Genomic DNA, 20,183 nt, shown 5'->3' with positions numbered 1-20,183 from the left:
TTATAGTGGACAGTAACTACACCATGTTATATCAATAGTATTTATAGTGGACAGTAACCACCATGTTATATCAATAGTATTTATAGTGGACAGTAACTACACCATGTTATATCAATAGTATTTATAGTGGACAGTAACCACACCATGTTATATCAATAGTATTTATAGTGGACAGTAACCACCATGTTATATCAATAGTATTTATAGTGGACAGTAACCACCATGTTATATCAATAGTATTTATAGTGGACAGTAACCACCATGTTATATCAATAGTATTTATAGTGGACAGTAACCACCATGTTATATCAATAGTATTTATAGTGGACAGTAACCACCATGTTATATCAATAGTATTTATAGTGGACAGTAACCACCATGTTATATCAATAGTATTTATAGTGGACAGTAACCACACCATGTTATATCAATAGTATTTATAGTGGACAGTAACCACCATGTTATATCAATAGTATTTATAGTGGACAGTAACCACCATGTTCTATCAATAGTATTTATAGTGGACAGTAACCACCATGTTATATCAATAGTATTTATAGTGGACAGTAACCACCATGTTATATCAATAGTATTTATAGTGGACAGTAACCACCATGTTATATCAATAGTATTTATAGTGGACAGTAACTACACCATGTTATATCAATAGTATTTATAGTGGACAGTAACTACACCATGTTCTATCAATAGTATTTATAGTGGACAGTAACCACCATGTTATATCAATAGTATTTATAGTGGACAGTAACCACCATGTTATATCAATAGTATTTATAGTGGACAGTAACTACACCATGTTATATCAGTAGTATTTATAGTGGACAGTAACCACCATGTTATATCAATAGTATTTATAGTGGACAGTAACCACCATGTTATATCAATAGTATTTATAGTGGACAGTAACCACCATGTTATATCAATAGTATTTATAGTGGACAGTAACCACCATGTTATATCAATAGTATTTATAGTGGACAGTAACCACCATGTTATATCAATAGTATTTATAGTGGACAGTAACCACCATGTTATATCAATAGTATTTATAGTGGACAGTAACCACCATGTTATATCAATAGTATTTATAGTGGACAGTAACCACCATGTTATATCAATAGTATTTATAGTGGACAGTAACTACACCATGTTATATCAATAGTATTTATAGTGGACAGTAACTACACCATGTTATATCAATAGTATTTATAGTGGACAGTAACTACACCATGTTATATCAATAGTATTTATAGTGGACAGTAACTACACCATGTTATATCAATAGTATTTATAGTGGACAGTAACTACACCATGTTATATCAATAGTATTTATAGTGGACAGTAACTACACCATGTTATATCAATAGTATTTATAGTGGACAGTAACCACCATGTTATATCAATAGTATTTATAGTGGACAGTAACCACCATGTTATATCAATAGTATTTATAGTGGACAGTAACCACACCATGTTATATCAATAGTATTTATAGTGGACAGTAACCACCATGTTATATCAATAGTATTTATAGTGGACAGTAACCACCATGTTATATCAATAGTATTTATAGTGGACAGTAACCACCATGTTATATCAATAGTATTTATAGTGGACAGTAACCACCATGTTATATCAATAGTATTTATAGTGGACAGTAACCACCATGTTATATCAATAGTATTTATAGTGGACAGTAACTACACCATGTTATATCAATAGTATTTATAGTGGACAGTAACCACCATGTTATATCAATAGTATTTATAGTGGACAGTAACTACACCATGTTATATCAATAGTATTTATAGTGGACAGTAACCACACCATGTTATATCAATAGTATTTATAGTGGACAGTAACCACCATGTTATATCAATAGTATTTATAGTGGACAGTAACCACCATGTTATATCAATAGTATTTATAGTGGACAGTAACCACCATGTTATATCAATAGTATTTATAGTGGACAGTAACCACCATGTTATATCAATAGTATTTATAGTGGACAGTAACCACCATGTTATATCAATAGTATTTATAGTGGACAGTAACTACACCATGTTATATCAATAGTATTTATAGTGGACAGTAACTACACCATGTTATATCAATAGTATTTATAGTGGACAGTAACTACACCATGTTATATCAATAGTATTTATAGTGGACAGTAACTACACCATGTTATATCAATAGTATTTATAGTGGACAGTAACCACCATGTTATATCAGTAGTATTTATAGTGGACAGTAACTACACCATGTTATATCAATAGTATTTATAGTGGACAGTAACCACCATGTTATATCAATAGTATTTATAGTGGACAGTAACCACCATGTTATATCAGTAGTATTTATAGTGGACAGTAACCACACCATGTTATATCAATAGTATTTATAGTGGACAGTAACCACCATGTTATATCAATAGTATTTATAGTGGACAGTAACCACCATGTTATATCAATAGTATTTATAGTGGACAGTAACCACCATGTTATATCAATAGTATTTATAGTGGACAGTAACCACCATGTTATATCAATAGTATTTATAGTGGACAGTAACCACCATGTTATATCAATAGTATTTATAGTGGACAGTAACTACACCATGTTATATCAATAGTATTTATAGTGGACAGTAACCACCATGTTATATCAATAGTATTTATAGTGGACAGTAACTACACCATGTTATATCAATAGTATTTATAGTGGACAGTAACCACACCATGTTATATCAATAGTATTTATAGTGGACAGTAACCACCATGTTATATCAATAGTATTTATAGTGGACAGTAACCACCATGTTATATCAATAGTATTTATAGTGGACAGTAACCACCATGTTATATCAATAGTATTTATAGTGGACAGTAACCACCATGTTATATCAATAGTATTTATAGTGGACAGTAACCACCATGTTATATCAATAGTATTTATAGTGGACAGTAACTACACCATGTTATATCAATAGTATTTATAGTGGACAGTAACCACCATGTTATATCAATAGTATTTATAGTGGACAGTAACCACCATGTTATATCAATAGTATTTATAGTGGACAGTAACCACCATGTTATATCAATAGTATTTATAGTGGACAGTAACCACCATGTTATATCAATAGTATTTATAGTGGACAGTAACCACCATGTTATATCAATAGTATTTATAGTGGACAGTAACCACCATGTTATATCAATAGTATTTATAGTGGACAGTAACCACCATGTTATATCAATAGTATTTATAGTGGACAGTAACTACACCATGTTATATCAATAGTATTTATAGTGGACAGTAACCACCATGTTATATCAATAGTATTTATAGTGGACAGTAACCACCATGTTATATCAATAGTATTTATAGTGGACAGTAACCACCATGTTATATCAATAGTATTTATAGTGGACAGTAACCACCATGTTATATCAATAGTATTTATAGTGGACAGTAACCACCATGTTATATCAATAGTATTTATAGTGGACAGTAACCACCATGTTATATCAATAGTATTTATAGTGGACAGTAACCACCATGTTATATCAATAGTATTTATAGTGGACAGTAACTACACCATGTTATATCAATAGTATTTATAGTGGACAGTAACTACACCATGTTATATCAATAGTATTTATAGTGGACAGTAACTACACCATGTTATATCAATAGTATTTATAGTGGACAGTAACCACCATGTTATATCAATAGTATTTATAGTGGACAGTAACCACCATGTTATATCAATAGTATTTATAGTGGACAGTAACTACACCATGTTATATCAATAGTATTTATAGTGGACAGTAACCACCATGTTATATCAATAGTATTTATAGTGGACAGTAACCACCATGTTATATCAATAGTATTTATAGTGGACAGTAACCACCATGTTATATCAATAGTATTTATAGTGGACAGTAACTACACCATGTTATATCAATAGTATTTATAGTGGACAGTAACCACCATGTTATATCAATAGTATTTATAGTGGACAGTAACTACACCATGTTATATCAATAGTATTTATAGTGGACAGTAACCACCATGTTATATCAATAGTATTTATAGTGGACAGTAACTACACCATGTTATATCAGTAGTATTTATAGTGGACAGTAACTACACCATGTTCTATCAATAGTATTTATAGTGGACAGTAACTACACCATGTTATATCAATAGTATTTATAGTGGACAGTAATCACCATGTTATATCAATAGTATTTATAGTGGACAGTAACCACCATGTTATATCAATAGTATTTATAGTGGACAGTAACTACACCATGTTATATCAATAGTATTTATAGTGGACAGTAACCACCATGTTATATCAATAGTATTTATAGTGGACAGTAACCACCATGTTATATCAATAGTATTTATAGTGGACAGTAACCACACCATGTTATATCAATAGTATTTATAGTGGACAGTAACCACACCATGTTATATCAATAGTATTTATAGTGGACAGTAACCACCATGTTATATCAATAGTATTTATAGTGGACAGTAACCACCATGTTATATCAATAGTATTTATAGTGGACAGTAACCACCATGTTATATCAATAGTATTTATAGTGGACAGTAACCACACCATGTTATATCAATAGTATTTATAGTGGACAGTAACCACACCATGTTATATCAATAGTATTTATAGTGGACAGTAACCACCATGTTATATCAATAGTATTTATAGTGGACAGTAACCACCATGTTATATCAATAGTATTTATAGTGGACAGTAACCACCATGTTATATCAATAGTATTTATAGTGGACAGTAACCACCATGTTATATCAAAAGTATTTATAGTGGACAGTAACTACACCATGTTATATCAATAGTATTTATAGTGGACAGTAACCACCATGTTATATCAATAGTATTTATAGTGGACAGTAACCACCATGTTATATCAATAGTATTTATAGTGGACAGTAACCACCATGTTATATCAATAGTATTTATAGTGGACAGTAACCACCATGTTATATCAATAGTATTTATAGTGGACAGTAACCACCATGTTATATCAGTAGTATTTATAGTGGACAGTAACCACCATGTTATATCAATAGTATTTATAGTGGACAGTAACCACCATGTTCTATCAATAGTATTTATAGTGGACAGTAACCACCATGTTATATCAATAGTATTTATAGTGGACAGTAACCACCATGTTATATCAATAGTATTTATAGTGGACAGTAACCACCATGTTATATCAATAGTATTTATAGTGGACAGTAACCACCATGTTATATCAATAGTATTTATAGTGGACAGTAACCACCATGTTATATCAATAGTATTTATAGTGGACAGTAACCACCATGTTATATCAATAGTATTTATAGTGGACAGTAACCACCATGTTATATCAATAGTATTTATAGTGGACAGTAACCACCATGTTATATCAATAGTATTTATAGTGGACAGTAACCACCATGTTATATCAATAGTATTTATAGTGGACAGTAACCACCATGTTATATCAATAGTATTTATAGTGGACAGTAACCACCATGTTATATCAATAGTATTTATAGTGGACAGTAACTACACCATGTTATATCAATAGTATTTATAGTGGACAGTAACCACCATGTTATATCAATAGTATTTATAGTGGACAGTAACTACACCATGTTATATCAATAGTATTTATAGTGGACAGTAACCACCATGTTCTATCAATAGTATTTATAGTGGACAGTAACCACCATGTTATATCAATAGTATTTATAGTGGACAGTAACCACCATGTTATATCAATAGTATTTATAGTGGACAGTAACCACCATGTTATATCAATAGTATTTATAGTGGACAGTAACCACCATGTTATATCAATAGTATTTATAGTGGACAGTAACCACCATGTTATATCAATAGTATTTATAGTGGACAGTAACTACACCATGTTATATCAATAGTATTTATAGTGGACAGTAACCACCATGTTATATCAATAGTATTTATAGTGGACAGTAACCACCATGTTCTATCAATAGTATTTATAGTGGACAGTAACCACCATGTTATATCAATAGTATTTATAGTGGACAGTAACTACACCATGTTATATCAATAGTATTTATAGTGGACAGTAACCACCATGTTATATCAATAGTATTTATAGTGGACAGTAACCACACCATGTTATATCAATAGTATTTATAGTGGACAGTAACTACACCATGTTATATCAATAGTATTTATAGTGGACAGTAACCACCATGTTATATCAATAGTATTTATAGTGGACAGTAACCACACCATGTTATATCAATAGTATTTATAGTGGACAGTAACTACACCATGTTATATCAATAGTATTTATAGTGGACAGTAACTACACCATGTTATATCAATAGTATTTATAGTGGACAGTAACTACACCATGTTATATCAATAGTATTTATAGTGGACAGTAACTACACCATGTTATATCAATAGTATTTATAGTGGACAGTAACCACCATGTTCTATCAATAGTATTTATAGTGGACAGTAACTACACCATGTTATATCAATAGTATTTATAGTGGACAGTAACTACACCATGTTATATCAATAGTATTTATAGTGGACAGTAACCACCATGTTCTATCAATAGTATTTATAGTGGACAGTAACTACACCATGTTATATCAATAGTATTTATAGTGGACAGTAACCACCATGTTATATCAATAGTATTTATAGTGGACAGTAACCACCATGTTCTATCAATATTACTGGGATCAAAACATTTCATCTCAGCAGGTTGTTACCTGTATGAGGTCAGGGGTTAAAGGTCAGAGTGTTACCTGTATGAGGTCAGGGGTTGATGCTGACCCACTCAAGTCCTCCTCGTTACATTCAGTACACTGGTTAAAAATATGTTAAAGACACAAACATAATACCCACAAAGTCATGCACTGTGGAACTCCTCTAGATATTCATAAATACTGTGCCTCTGCCCTGTCACCAACAGGTCCCGATAATACCTCCTTCCTGTTGAAGGGGAGACAATTGTTCCGTTGTGCAGGTCCGTTGGGAGGAAGGGGAGATCATTGGGACATTGTTCCGATGTCCAGGTCCTTTGGGAGATCATTGGGACATTGTCCAGGTCCTTTGGAAGGAAGGGGAGATCATTGGGACATTGTCCAGGTCCTTTGGGAGGAAGGGGAGATCATTGGGACATTGTCCAGGTCCTTTGGGAGGAAGGGGAGATCATTGGGACATTGTCCAGGTCCTTTGGGAGGAAGGGGAGATCATTGGGACATTGTCCAGGTCCTTTGGGAGGAAGGGGAGATCATTGGGACATTGTCCAGGTCCGTTGGGAGGAAGGGGAGATCATTGGGACATTGTCCAGGTCCGTTGGGAGGAAGGGGAGATCATTGGGACATTGTCCAGGTCCTTTGGGAGGAAGGGGAGATCATTGGGACATTGTCCAGGTCCGTTGGGAGGAAAGGGAGATCATTGGGACATTGTCCAGGTCCTTTGGGAGGAAGGGGAGATAATTGGGTCATTGTTCCGATGTTCAGGTCCGTTGGGAGGAAGGGGAGATCATTGGGACATTGTTCAGGTCCTTTGGGAGGAAGGGGAGATCATTGGGACATTGTTCAGGTCCTTTGGGAGGAAGGGGAGATCATTGGGACATTGTCCAGGTCCGTTGGGAGGAAGGGGAGATCATTGGGACATTGTTCAGGTCCGTTGGGAGGAAGGGGAGATCATTGGGACATTGTTCAGGTCCGTTGGGGGGAAGGGGAGATCATTGGGACATTGTTCAGGTCCGTTGGGGGGAAGGGGAGATCATTGTTCCTTTGGGAGGAAGGGGAGATCATTGGGACATTGTTCAGGTCCGTTGGGGGGAAGGGGAGATCATTGTTCCTTTGGGAGGAAGGGGAGATCATTGGGACATTGTCCAGGTCCGTTGGGAGGAAGGGGAGATCATTGGGACATTATTCAGGTCCTTTGGGAGGAAGGGGAGATCATTGGGCCATCAGATGTCCAGATCCTGCAGGTTTCCCCAGCTGGGTCCCACCTTGACCTTGGCTTTCAGCTTAACATAGAGCTTCACAGCACTCTCCATCTCTCTTTTCACTATTTGAGCCACCTGAACAGAAAGACAAACATAGAATTTACCGGACCTCCCCATTCAAGTCAATGCCGCCATAATGGGGGGACTGGCAGCCATTGCGAGTTTACCCGTCAAATTACCAGGGTTCCATTCCCTTTCTATTTCTATGGTTACAACGTTTTATGAAGGCTATAGGAAGCTTTATAAAGGCTATAAGACATCAGTGTTTCTGCTGTTGGGTTGTAATTTGAAATACTTGCAACAACAGAAGTTACTGGTTACATGTATGAGGAATGTATATGGTGGACGGTCAATGGGAGGTTGGATAAGAACGAGAGGCCTGGTTACTGAGTGAGGGGAAAAGGCAATCACATGGCTGAGGTCACTCATAAGGGTGGACAGCTGTGGATTAGTGAGGAATGGGGGCCGAGGTCAGGTCACATTAAGGGAGAATGAACAGTTTATTACCCGCATCACTTAACTTCTTGCCTAGCAGCAAAGATGTAATGTTTACAGGGAAGGAGGAGACTTCCCCTAAAGGGGGGTATATATACTTGTGGTGGTGGGAACAAGTCTTTGTCTGTTCAGCTGTCTGACCCATTGGGTGAATAAACTTGGTTTGAGCTTGTCCTAGTTGTCCGGTAGTTTGTACTGTTAGTTTAGAACCTAACACTGTATAAGGTCAGAGGTTGAAGGTCAGAGTGTTACCTGTATGAGGTTAGGGGTTAAAGGTCAGAGTGTTACCTGTATGAGGTTAGAGGTCAGTGTTACCTGTATGAGGTTAGAGGTCAGAGTGTTACCTGTATGAGGTTAAAGGTCAGAGTGTTACCTGTATGAGGTCAGGGGTTAAAGGTCAGAGTGTTACCTGTATGAGGTCAGGGGTTAAAGGTCAGAGTGTTACCTGTATGAGGTTAAAGGTCAGAGTGTTACCTGTATGAGGTCAGGGGTTAAAGGTCAGAGTGTTACCTGTATGAGGTCAGGGGTTAAAGGTCAGAGTGTTACCTGTATGAGGTCAGGGGTTAAAGGTCAGAGTGTTACCTGTATGAGGTTAAAGGTCAGAGTGTTACCTGTATGAGGTCAGGGGTCAGAGTGTTACCTGTAAGAGGTTAAAGGTCAGAGTGTTACCTGTATGAGGTCAGGGGTTAGAGGTCAGAGTGTTACCTGTATGAGGTTAAAGGTCAGAGTGTTACCTGTATGAGGTCAGGGGTTAAAGGTCAGAGTGTTACCTGTATGAGGTTAAAGGTCAGAGTGTTACCTGTATGAGGTCAGGGGTTAAAGGTCAGAGTGTTACCTGTATGAGGTCAGGGGTTGAAGGTCAGAGTGTTACCTGTATGAGGTCAGGGGTTGAAGGTCAGAGTGTTACCTGTATGAGGTTAAAGGTCAGAGTGTTACCTGTATGAGGTTAAAGGTCAGAGTGTTACCTGTATGAGGTCAGGGGTTAAAGGTCAGAGTGTTACCTGTATGAGGTTAAAGGTCAGAGTGTTACCTGTATGAGGTTAAAGGTCAGAGTGTTACCTGTATGAGGTCAGGGGTTAAAGGTCAGAGTGTTACCTGTATGAGGTCAGGGGTTAAAGGTCAGAGTGTTACCTGTATGAGGTCAGGGGTTGAAGGTCAGAGTGTTACCTGTATGAGGTCAGGGGTTGAAGGTCAGAGTGTTACCTGTATGAGGTCAGGGGTTAAAGGTCAGAGTGTTACCTATATGAGGTCAGGGGTTAAAGGTCAGAGTGTTACCTGTATGAGGTCAGGGGTTAAAGGTCAGAGTGTTACCTATATGAGGTCAGGGGTTAAAGGTCAGAGTGTTACCTATATGAGGTCAGGGGTTAAAGGTCAGAGTGTTACCTGTATGAGGTCAGGGGTTAAAGGTCAGAGTGTTACCTGTATGAGGTTAAAGGTCAGAGTGTTACCTGTATGAGGTCAGGGGTCAGAGTGTTACCTGTAAGAGGTCAGGGGTTAAAGGTCAGAGTGTTGCCTGTATGAGGTTAAAGGTCAGAGTGTTACCTGTATGAGGTTAAAGGTCAGAGTGTTACCTGTATGAGGTTAGAGGTCAGAGTGTTACCTGTATGAAGTCAGGGGTTAAAGGTCAGAGTGTTACCTGTATGAGGTCAGGGGTTAAAGTTCAGAGTGTTACCTATATGAGGTCAGGGGTTAAAGGTCAGAGTGTTACCTGTATGAGGTCAGGGGTTAAAGGTCAGTGTGTTACCTGTATGAGGTCAGGGGTTAAAGGTCAGAGTGTAACCTGTATGAGGTCAGGGGTTAAAGGTCAGAGTGTTACCTGTATGAGGTCAGGGGTTAAAGGTCAGAGTGTTACCTGTAACACGTTAGAGGTCAGAGTGTTACCTGTATGAGGTCAGGGGTTAAAGGTCAGAGTGTTACCTGTATGAGGTCAGGGGTTAAAGGTCAGAGTGTTACCTGTATGAGGTTAGAGGTCAGAGTGTTACCTGTATGAGGTCAGGGGTTAGAGGTCAGAGTGTTACCTGTATGAGGTTAAAGGTCAGAGTGTTACCTGTATGAGGTTAGAGGTCAGTGTGTTACCTGTATGAGGTTAGGGGTTAAAGGTCAGAGTGTTACCTGTATGAGGTCAGGGGTTAAAGGTCAGAGTGTTACCTGTATGAGGTTAGAGGTCAGAGTGTTACCTGTATGAGGTCAGGGGTTAAAGGTCAGAGTGTTACCTGTATGAGGTTAGAGGTCAGAGTGTTACCTGTATGAGGTCAGGGGTCAGAGTGTTACCTGTAAGAGGTCAGGGGTTAAAGGTCAGAGTGTTACCTGTATGAGGTCCTCCTCTGCGGTCTCATAGATGAGTTCATCATGAAGCTGCAGGATGAAAAACGCCCCACGATGACGTTTAACAGCCCTGCCATGACCCCGACTCTCTATAATATAGAATATATACATCAATATGTACCCCTCCCTGCCATGACCCCGACTCTCTATAATATAGAATATATACATCAATATGTACCCCTCCCTGCCATGACCCCGACTCTCTATAATATAGAATATATACATCAATATGTACCCCTCCCTGCCATGACCCCGACTCTCTATAATATAGAATATATACATCAATATGTACCCCTCCCTGCCATGACCACGACTCTCTATAATATAGAATATATACATCAATATGTACCCCTCCCTGCCATGACCACGACTCTCTATAATATAGAATATATACATCAATATGTACCCCTCCCTGCCATGACCACGACTCTCTATAATATAGAATATATACATCAATATGTACCCCTCCCTGCCATGACCACGACTCTCTATAATATAGAATATATACATCAATATGTACCCCTCCCTGCCATGACCACGACTCTCTATAATATAGAATATATACATCAATATGTACCCCTCCCTGCCATGACCACGACTCTCTATAATATAGAATATATACATCAATATGTACCCCTCCCTGCCATGACTCTCTACATTGCAGTGCATTCAGAAAGTATTCAGACCCATTTTACACATTTTATTACGTCAATTTCGAGTCTCAAAGGGTCTGAATACTTGTAAATAAAGTATTTCAGTTTTACATTTTTTATACATGTCTAAAAACCTGTTTTTGTCATTATGGGGTGGTTAATTAGGGGGGGGGACAATTTAATCTATTGTAGAATAAGTCTGTAACGTAACAAAATGTGGAGAAAGTCAAGGGGTCTGAATACTTTATGAATGTATGCTACTAGCCTCATAGCACCGGTCATGGACCTTCCCCAGCTCAGTGTCTTCACTATGACACCCAGAGGCTGTGATACAGAGGGGCAGCAGGGTAGGAGTGTGTGTGTGTGTGTGTGTGTTTTACCTGTGTGTGTGTGTTGGTGTGAGAGAGGGGCAGCAGGGTAGGAGTGTGTGTGTGTGTGTGTGTGTTTTACCTGTGTGTGTGTGTTGGTGTGAGAGAGGGGCAGCAGGGTAGTAGTGTGTGTGTGTGTGTGTGTGTGTGTGTGTGTGTGTGTGTGTGTGTGTGTGTGTGTGTGTGTGTGTGTGTGTGTGTGTGTGTGTGTGTGTGTGTGTGTGTGTGTGTGTGTGTGTGTGTGTGTGTTTTACCTGTGTGTGTGTGTGTTGGTGTGAGAGAGGGGCAGCAGGGTAGGAGTGTGTGTGTTTTACCTGTGTGTGTGTGCTGGTGTGAGAGAGGGGCAGCAGGGTAGGAGTGTGTGTGTGTTACCTGTGTGCTGGTGTGAGAGAGGGGCAGCAGGGTAGGAGTGTGTGTGTGTTACCTGTGTGTGTGTGCTGGTGTGAGAGAGGGGCAGCAGGGTAGGAGTGTGTGTGTTTTACCTGTGTGTGTGTGCTGGTGTGAGAGAGGGGCAGCAGGGTAGGAGTGTGTGTGTGTTACCTGTGTGTGTGTGCTGGTGTGAGAGAGGGGCAGCAGGGTAGGAGTGTGTGTGTTTTACCTGTGTGTGTGTGCTGGTGTGAGAGAGGGGCAGCAGGGTAGGAGTGTGTGTGTTTTACCTGTGTGTGTGTGCTGGTGTGAGAGAGGGGCAGCGGGGTAGGTATCTCTAAGACATTGCTGGATGTTGACTGTAGCCAGTTTAACGATGTCAGCGGCTGATCCCTGGACTGTCGTGTTAACAGCCTGACGCTCCGCCTGAAGAGGGTTAACACACACAACTTGAAGTCAGAAATGTACATACACTTAGGTTGGAGTCATTAAAACTCGTTTTTCAACCACTCCACAAATGTCTTGTTAACAAACTATAGTTTTGGCCAGTCGGTTAGGACATCTACTTTGTGCATCACACAAGTAATTTTTCCAACAATTGTTTACAGACAGATTATTTCACTGAATCCAATTCCAGTGGGTCAGAAGTTTACATACACTAAGTTGACTGTGCCTTTAAACAGCTTGGAAAATCCCAGAAAATGATGTCATGGCTTTAGAAACTTCTGATAGGCTAATTGACATAATTTCAGTCAATTGGAGGTGTACCTGTGGATGTATTTCAAGGCCTACCTTCAAACTCAGGGCCTCTTTGCTTGACATAATGGGAAAATCAAAAGAAATCAGTCAAGACCTCAGAAAAGAAATTGTAGACCTCCACAAGTCTGGTTCATCCTTGGGAGCAATTTCCAAACGCCTGAAGGTACCACGTTCATCTGTACAAACAATAGTATGCAAGTATAAACACCATGGGACCACGCAGCCGTCATACCGCTCAGGAAGGAGATGCATTCTGTCTCCTAGAGATGAACGTACTTTGGTGCGAAAAGTGCAAATCAATCCCAGAACAACAGCAAAGGACCTTGTGAAGATGCTGGAGGAAACAGGTACAAAAGTATCTATATCCACAGTAAAACGAGTCCTATATCGACATAACCTGAAAGACCGCTCAGCAAGGAAGAAGCCACTGCTCCAAAACCGCCATAAAAAAAGCCAGACTACGGTTTGCAACTGCACATGGGAACAAAGATCGTACTTTTTTTTGTCCTCTGGTCTGATTAAACAAAAATAGAACTGTTTGGCCATAATGACCATCGTTATGATTGGAGGAAAAAGGGGGAGGCTTGCAAGGCGAAGAACACCCTCCCAACCGTGAAGCACGGGGGTGGCAGCATCATGTTGTAGGGGTGCTTTGCTGCAGGAGGGACTGGTGCACTTCACAAAATAGATAGCTTCATGAGGCAGGAACATTATGTGGATATATTGAAGCAACATCTCAAAACCTCAGTCAGGAAGTTAAAGCTTGGTTGCAAGTGGGTCTTCTAAATGGACAATGACCCCAAACATACTTCCAAAGTTGTGGTAAAATGGCTTAAGGACAACAAAGTCAAGGTATTGGAGTGGCCATCACAAAGCCCTGACCTCAATCCTATTGAACATTTGTGGGCAGAACTGAAAAAGCGTGTGCGAGCAAGGAGGCCTAAAAACCTGACTCAGTTACACCAGCTCTGTCAGGAGGAATGGGCCAAAATTCACCCAACTTATTGTGGGAAGCTTGTGGAAGGCTACCCGAAATGTTTGACCCAAGTTAAACACTTTAAAGGCAATGCTACCGAATACTAATTGAGTGTATGTAAACTTCTGACCCACTGGGAATGTGATGAAAGAAATAAAAGCTGAAATAAATCATTCTCTCTACTATTATTCTGACATTTCACATTCTTAAAATAAAGTGGTGATCCTAACTGACCTAAGACAGGGAATGTGTATGTGACCAATACATTTTGATTTAGCAAGTTTGGTAGTCTACTAATGACCATCAGCAGCATCAGAGCTTGGAGAAGCCTAGTTACCGTGACTAAATGGCCACGTGGACTTCATGACTCCGTTGGTGTGGCAGTAATATGGTCACCGCAACAGCTCTAGTCGCACCTGGACTACTGTTCAGTCGTGTGGTCAGTTGCCACAAAGAGGGACTTAGGAAAATTGTCTCAGGACAGGGCAGCACGGCTGGCTCACCGAGAGCTAACATTAATATTCATGTAAATCTCTCCTTGGCTCAAAGTGGAAGAGAGACTGACTTCATCACTACTTGTTTTTGTAAGAGGTGTTAACCAGCTGAATGTACCGAGCTGTCTGTTTGAAATATTAGCAGCTCAGACACCCATGCATACCCCACAAGACACCAGAGGTCTGTCTAAACTACTAGCACACAGCTCAGACACCCATGCATACCCCACAAGACACCAGAGGTCTGTCTAAACTACTAGCACACAGCTCAGACACCCATGCATACCCCACAAGACATTCCACCAGAGGTCTCTCCAAGTCCAGAACAGACTATGGGAGGCACACAGTACTACATAGAGCCATGTACCTGTTTCCTGGTGTGTGATGTTAGCTACCTGTTTCCTGGTGTGTGATGTTAGCTACGTACCTGTTTCCTGGTGTGTGATGTCAGCTACCTACCTGTTTCCTGGTGTGTGATGTTAGCTACGTACCTGTTTCCTGGTGTGTGATGTTAGCTACGTACCTGTTTCCTGGTGTGTGATGTCAGCTACGTACCTGTTTCCTGGTGTGTGATGTCAGCTACGTACCTGTTTCCTGGTGTGTGATGTTAGCTACGTACCTGTTTCCTGGTGTGTGATGTTAGCTACCTACCTGTTTCCTGGTGTGTGATGTTAGCTACGTACCTGTTTCCTGGTGTGTGATGTCAGCTACGTACCTGTTTCCTGGTGTGTGATGTTAGCTACGTACCTGTTTCCTGGTGTGTGATGTCAGCTACCTACCTGTTTCCTGGTGTGTGATGTCAGCTACGTACCTGTTTCCTGGTGTGTGATGTTAGCTACGTACCTGTTTCCTGGTGTGTGATGTCAGCTACCTACCTGTTTCCTGGTGTGTGATGTCAGCTACGTACCTGTTTCCTGGTGTGTGATGTCAGCTACCTGTTTCCTGGTGTGTGATGTCAGCTACGTACCTGTTTCCTGGTGTGTGATGTCAGCTACCTGTTTCCTGGTGTGTGATGTTAGCTACGTACCTGTTTCCTGGTGTGTGATGTCAGCTACGTACCTGTTTCCTGGTGTGTGATGTTAGCTACGTACCTGTTTCCTGGTGTGTGATGTTAGCTACCTACCTGTTTCCTGGTGTGTGATGTTAGCTACGTACCTGTTTCCTGGTGTGTGATGTCAGCTACGTACCTGTTTCCTGGTGTGTGATGTCAGCTACCTGTTTCCTGGTGTGTGATGTTAGCTACGTACCTGTTTCCTGGTGTGTGATGTCAGCTACGTACCTGTTTCCTGGTGTGTGATGTCAGCTACGTACCTGTTTCCTGGTGTGTGATGTTAGCTACGTACCTGTTTCCTGGTGTGTGATGTCAGCTACCTGTTTCCTGGTGTGTGATGTCAGCTACGTACCTGTTTCCTGGTGTGTGATGTCAGCTACGTACCTGTTTCCTGGTGTGTGATGTCAGCTACCTACCTGTTTCCTGGTGTGTGATGTCAGCTACCTGTTTCCTGGTGTGTGATGTTAGCTACGTACCTGTTTCCTGGTGTGTGATGTCAGCTACCTGTTTCCTGGTGTGTGATGTCAGCTACGTACCTGTTTCCTGGTGTGTGATGTTAGCTACGTACCTGTTTCCTGGTGTGTGATGTTAGCTACGTACCTGTTTCCTGGTGTGTGATGTTAGCTACGTACCTGTTTCCTGGTGTGTGATGTTAGCTACGTACCTGTTTCCTGGTGTGTGATGTCAGCTACGTACCTGTTTCCTGGTGTGTGATGTTAGCTACCTACCTGTTTCCTGGTGTGTGATGTCAGCTACGTACCTGTTTCCTGGTGTGTGATGTCAGCTACGTACCTGTTTCCTGGTGTGTGATGTCAGCTACGTACCTGTTTCCTGGTGTGTGATGTCAGCTACCTGTTTCCTGGTGTGTGATGTCAGCTACCTGTTTCCTGGTGTGTGATGTCAGCTACGTACCTGTTTCCTGGTGTGTGATGTCAGCTACGTACCTGTTTCCTGGTGTGTGATGTCAGCTACCTACCTGTTTCCTGGTGTGTGATGTCAGCTACCTGTTTCCTGGTGTGTGATGTTAGCTACGTACCTGTTTCCTGGTGTGTGATGTCAGCTACGTACCTGTTTCCTGGTGTGTGATGTTAGCTACGTACCTGTTTCCTGGTGTGTGATGTTAGCTACGTACCTGTTTCCTGGTGTGTGATGTCAGCTACCTACCTGTTTCCTGGTGTGTGATGTCAGCTACGTACCTGTTTCCTGGTGTGTGATGTCAGCTACCTGTTTCCTGGTGTGTGATGTTAGCTACGTACCTGTTTCCTGGTGTGTGATGTCAGCTACGTACCTGTTTCCTGGTGTGTGATGTCAGCTACGTACCTGTTTCCTGGTGTGTGATGTTAGCTACGTACTTGTTTCCTGGTGTGTGATGTCAGCTACCTGTTTCCTGGTGTGTGATGTCAGCTACGTACCTGTTTCCTGGTGTGTGATGTCAGCTACGTACCTGTTTCCTGGTGTGTGATGTCAGCTACCTACCTGTTTCCTGGTGTGTGATGTCAGCTACCTGTTTCCTGGTGTGTGATGTTAGCTACGTACCTGTTTCCTGGTGTGTGATGTCAGCTACCTGTTTCCTGGTGTGTGATGTCAGCTACGTACCTGTTTCCTGGTGTGTGATGTTAGCTACGTACCTGTTTCCTGGTGTGTGATGTTAGCTACGTACCTGTTTCCTGGTGTGTGATGTTAGCTACGTACCTGTTTCCTGGTGTGTGATGTTAGCTACGTACCTGTTTCCTGGTGTGTGATGTCAGCTACGTACCTGTTTCCTGGTGTGTGATGTTAGCTACGTACCTGTTTCCTGGTGTGTGATGTCAGCTACGTACCTGTTTCCTGGTGTGTGATGTCAGCTACGTACCTGTTTCCTGGTGTGTGATGTCAGCTACGTACCTGTTTCCTGGTGTGTGATGTCAGCTACCTGTTTCCTGGTGTGTGATGTCAGCTACCTGTTTCCTGGTGTGTGATGTCAGCTACGTACCTGTTTCCTGGTGTGTGATGTCAGCTACGTACCTGTTTCCTGGTGTGTGATGTCAGCTACCTACCTGTTTCCTGGTGTGTGATGTCAGCTACCTGTTTCCTGGTGTGTGATGTTAGCTACGTACCTGTTTCCTGGTGTGTGATGTCAGCTACGTACCTGTTTCCTGGTGTGTGATGTTAGCTACGTACCTGTTTCCTGGTGTGTGATGTTAGCTACCTACCTGTTTCCTGGTGTGTGATGTTAGCTACCTGTTTCCTGGTGTGTGATGTCAGCTACGTACCTGTTTCCTGGTGTGTGATGTCAGCTACCTGTTTCCTGGTGTGTGATGTCAGCTACGTACCTGTTTCCTGGTGTAACCGCTGGTGTTGATGTTCGGTAGGTATCTCCTCCTCCCCAGTAGAGTCTGGACAAAACCCTTCTTCACACAGCTACGCACCGTCTCCTTCAGGAACCGGTGGATACCTGGACAGACACACAGTAAAACACACAGTAAATCATACACACAGTAAATCATACACACAGTAAAACACACAGTAAAACACACAGTAAATCACACAGTAAATCATACAGTAACTCACACACACAGTAAAACACACACACAGTAAAACACAGTAAATCACACACACAGTAAATCACACAGTAAATCACAAACAGTAAAACACACACAGTAAAACACACAGTAAATCACAAACAGTAAAACACACACAGTAAAACACACAGTAAATCACACACACAGTAAAACACACAGTAAATCACAAAAACAGTAAATCACACACACAGTAAATCACAAAAACAGTAAATCACACACACAGTAAAACACACACACACACAGTAAATCATACACACAGTAAATCACAAAAACAGTAAATCACACACACAGTAAATCATACACACAGTAAAACACAGTAAATCACAAAAACAGTAAGTCACACACACAGTAAAACACACAGTAAAACACACACACATTAAATCACACAGTAAATCACAAAAACAGTAAATCACACACAGTAAATCACACAGTAAAAACACACAGCTCCATTTTCATCAAGCAGAAAAGCTAATATACATAGAAGTATGTATGTTGCTGTAGTCACACACAACCAGCCAGCCAGATCAGCCAGCCAGCCAGCCAGCCAGATCAGCCAGCCAGCCAGATCAGCCAGCCAGCCAGCCAGCCAGATCAGTGTACCTGATAGATAGATAGATAGATAGATCAGTGTACCTGATAGATAGATAGATAGATAGATAGATCAGTGTACCTGATAGATAGATAGATAGATAGATAGATCAGTGTACCTGATAGATAGATAGATAGATAGATAGATAGATAGATAGATAGATAGATCAGTGTACCTGATAGATAGATAGATAGATAGATAGATAGATAGATAGATAGATAGATAGATAGATAGATAGATAGATCAGTGTACCTGATAGATAGCCAGATCAGTGTACCTGATAGATAGATAGATAGATAGATCAGTGTACCTGTTCATAGATAGATAGACAGATCAGTGTACCTGATAGATAGATAGATAGATCAGTGTACCTGTTAGATAGATAGATAGATCAGTGTACCTGTTCATAGATAGATAGATCAGTGTACCTGATAGATAGATCAGTGTACCTGTGATAGATAGATAGATAGATCAGTGTACCTGTGATAGATAGATAGATCAGTGTACCTGATAGATAGATAGATCAGTGTACCTGATAGATAGATAGATAGATAGATAGATAGATAGATAGATAGATAGATAGATAGATAGATAGATAGATAGATAGATAGATCAGTGTACCTGATAGATAGATAGATAGATCAGTGTACCTGATAGATAGATAGATAGATAGATAGACAGATCAGTGTACCTGTTCATAGATAGATGGATAGATCAGTGTACCTGTGATAGATGGATAGATCAGTGTACCTGTTAGATAGATCAGTGTACCTGTTCATAGATAGATAGATGTGGGTACCTGTGTATCGGTCCTTGAAGCTCTGGATATAAGCACCTGCATCGTCCTCCTCTATCCCCATCTGCTCTCCCAGAGACCTGGCTCCCATCCCGTAGATTATACCATAACATATCTACACACACACACACACACCACACAGAGACACACACACACACACACACACACACACACACACACACACACACACACACACACACACACACACACACACACACACAATATAATGAACAAACATCAAGTAGGAAACAGTGCGTGTTACTACCCTCGTGGGGACATTTCCCAGAAGCCCACAATGGCTGCTTTGGGGTTAGGTTTAATGAAAATAGGATTTAGAATGGAAATCCATTTTAGGTCCCCACAAGGATAGTACAACATATGCTGTTGTCTCAGGGTGTCGTCTACAGTCTCCAGTTGAATGTTTGCTGTGTGTACCTGTTTAGCCTGTTGTCTCAGGGTGTCGTCTCCAGTTGAATGTTTGCTGTGTGTACCTGTTTAGCCTGTTGTCTCAGGGTGTCGTCTCCAGTTGAATGTTTGCTGTGTGTACCTGTTTAGCCTGTTGTCTCAGGGTGTCGTCTCCAGTTGAATGTTTGCTGTGTGTACCTGTTTAGCCTGTTGTCTCAGGGTGTCGTCTCCAGTT

General features: G+C 40.6%; 1 protein-coding gene across 1 annotated transcript in view; it reads right to left on the bottom strand.

Moving 5' to 3' along the window:
* Window positions 1-6,494: 6,494 nt before the first annotated feature.
* The window catches only part of polq (polymerase (DNA directed), theta), an 80,656-nt gene continuing 66,967 nt past the window's right edge, over window positions 6,495-20,183 (bottom strand). The window contains 5 exon segments of the mRNA XM_071363258.1: window positions 6,495-8,185; window positions 10,913-11,019; window positions 12,608-12,743; window positions 17,910-18,031; window positions 19,547-19,658. Of these exon segments, the coding sequence (XP_071219359.1) occupies window positions 8,072-8,185; window positions 10,913-11,019; window positions 12,608-12,743; window positions 17,910-18,031; window positions 19,547-19,658 (591 nt within the window). The 3' untranslated portion in view covers window positions 6,495-8,071.

The sequence above is a fragment of the Salvelinus alpinus genome, chromosome 24, assembly GCF_045679555.1.
Source record: "Salvelinus alpinus chromosome 24, SLU_Salpinus.1, whole genome shotgun sequence".
Lineage (NCBI taxonomy): Eukaryota > Metazoa > Chordata > Actinopteri > Salmoniformes > Salmonidae > Salvelinus > Salvelinus alpinus.
Note: the sequence above shows the minus strand (reverse complement) of the source record. Positions and strands in the feature narration are given on the sequence as shown.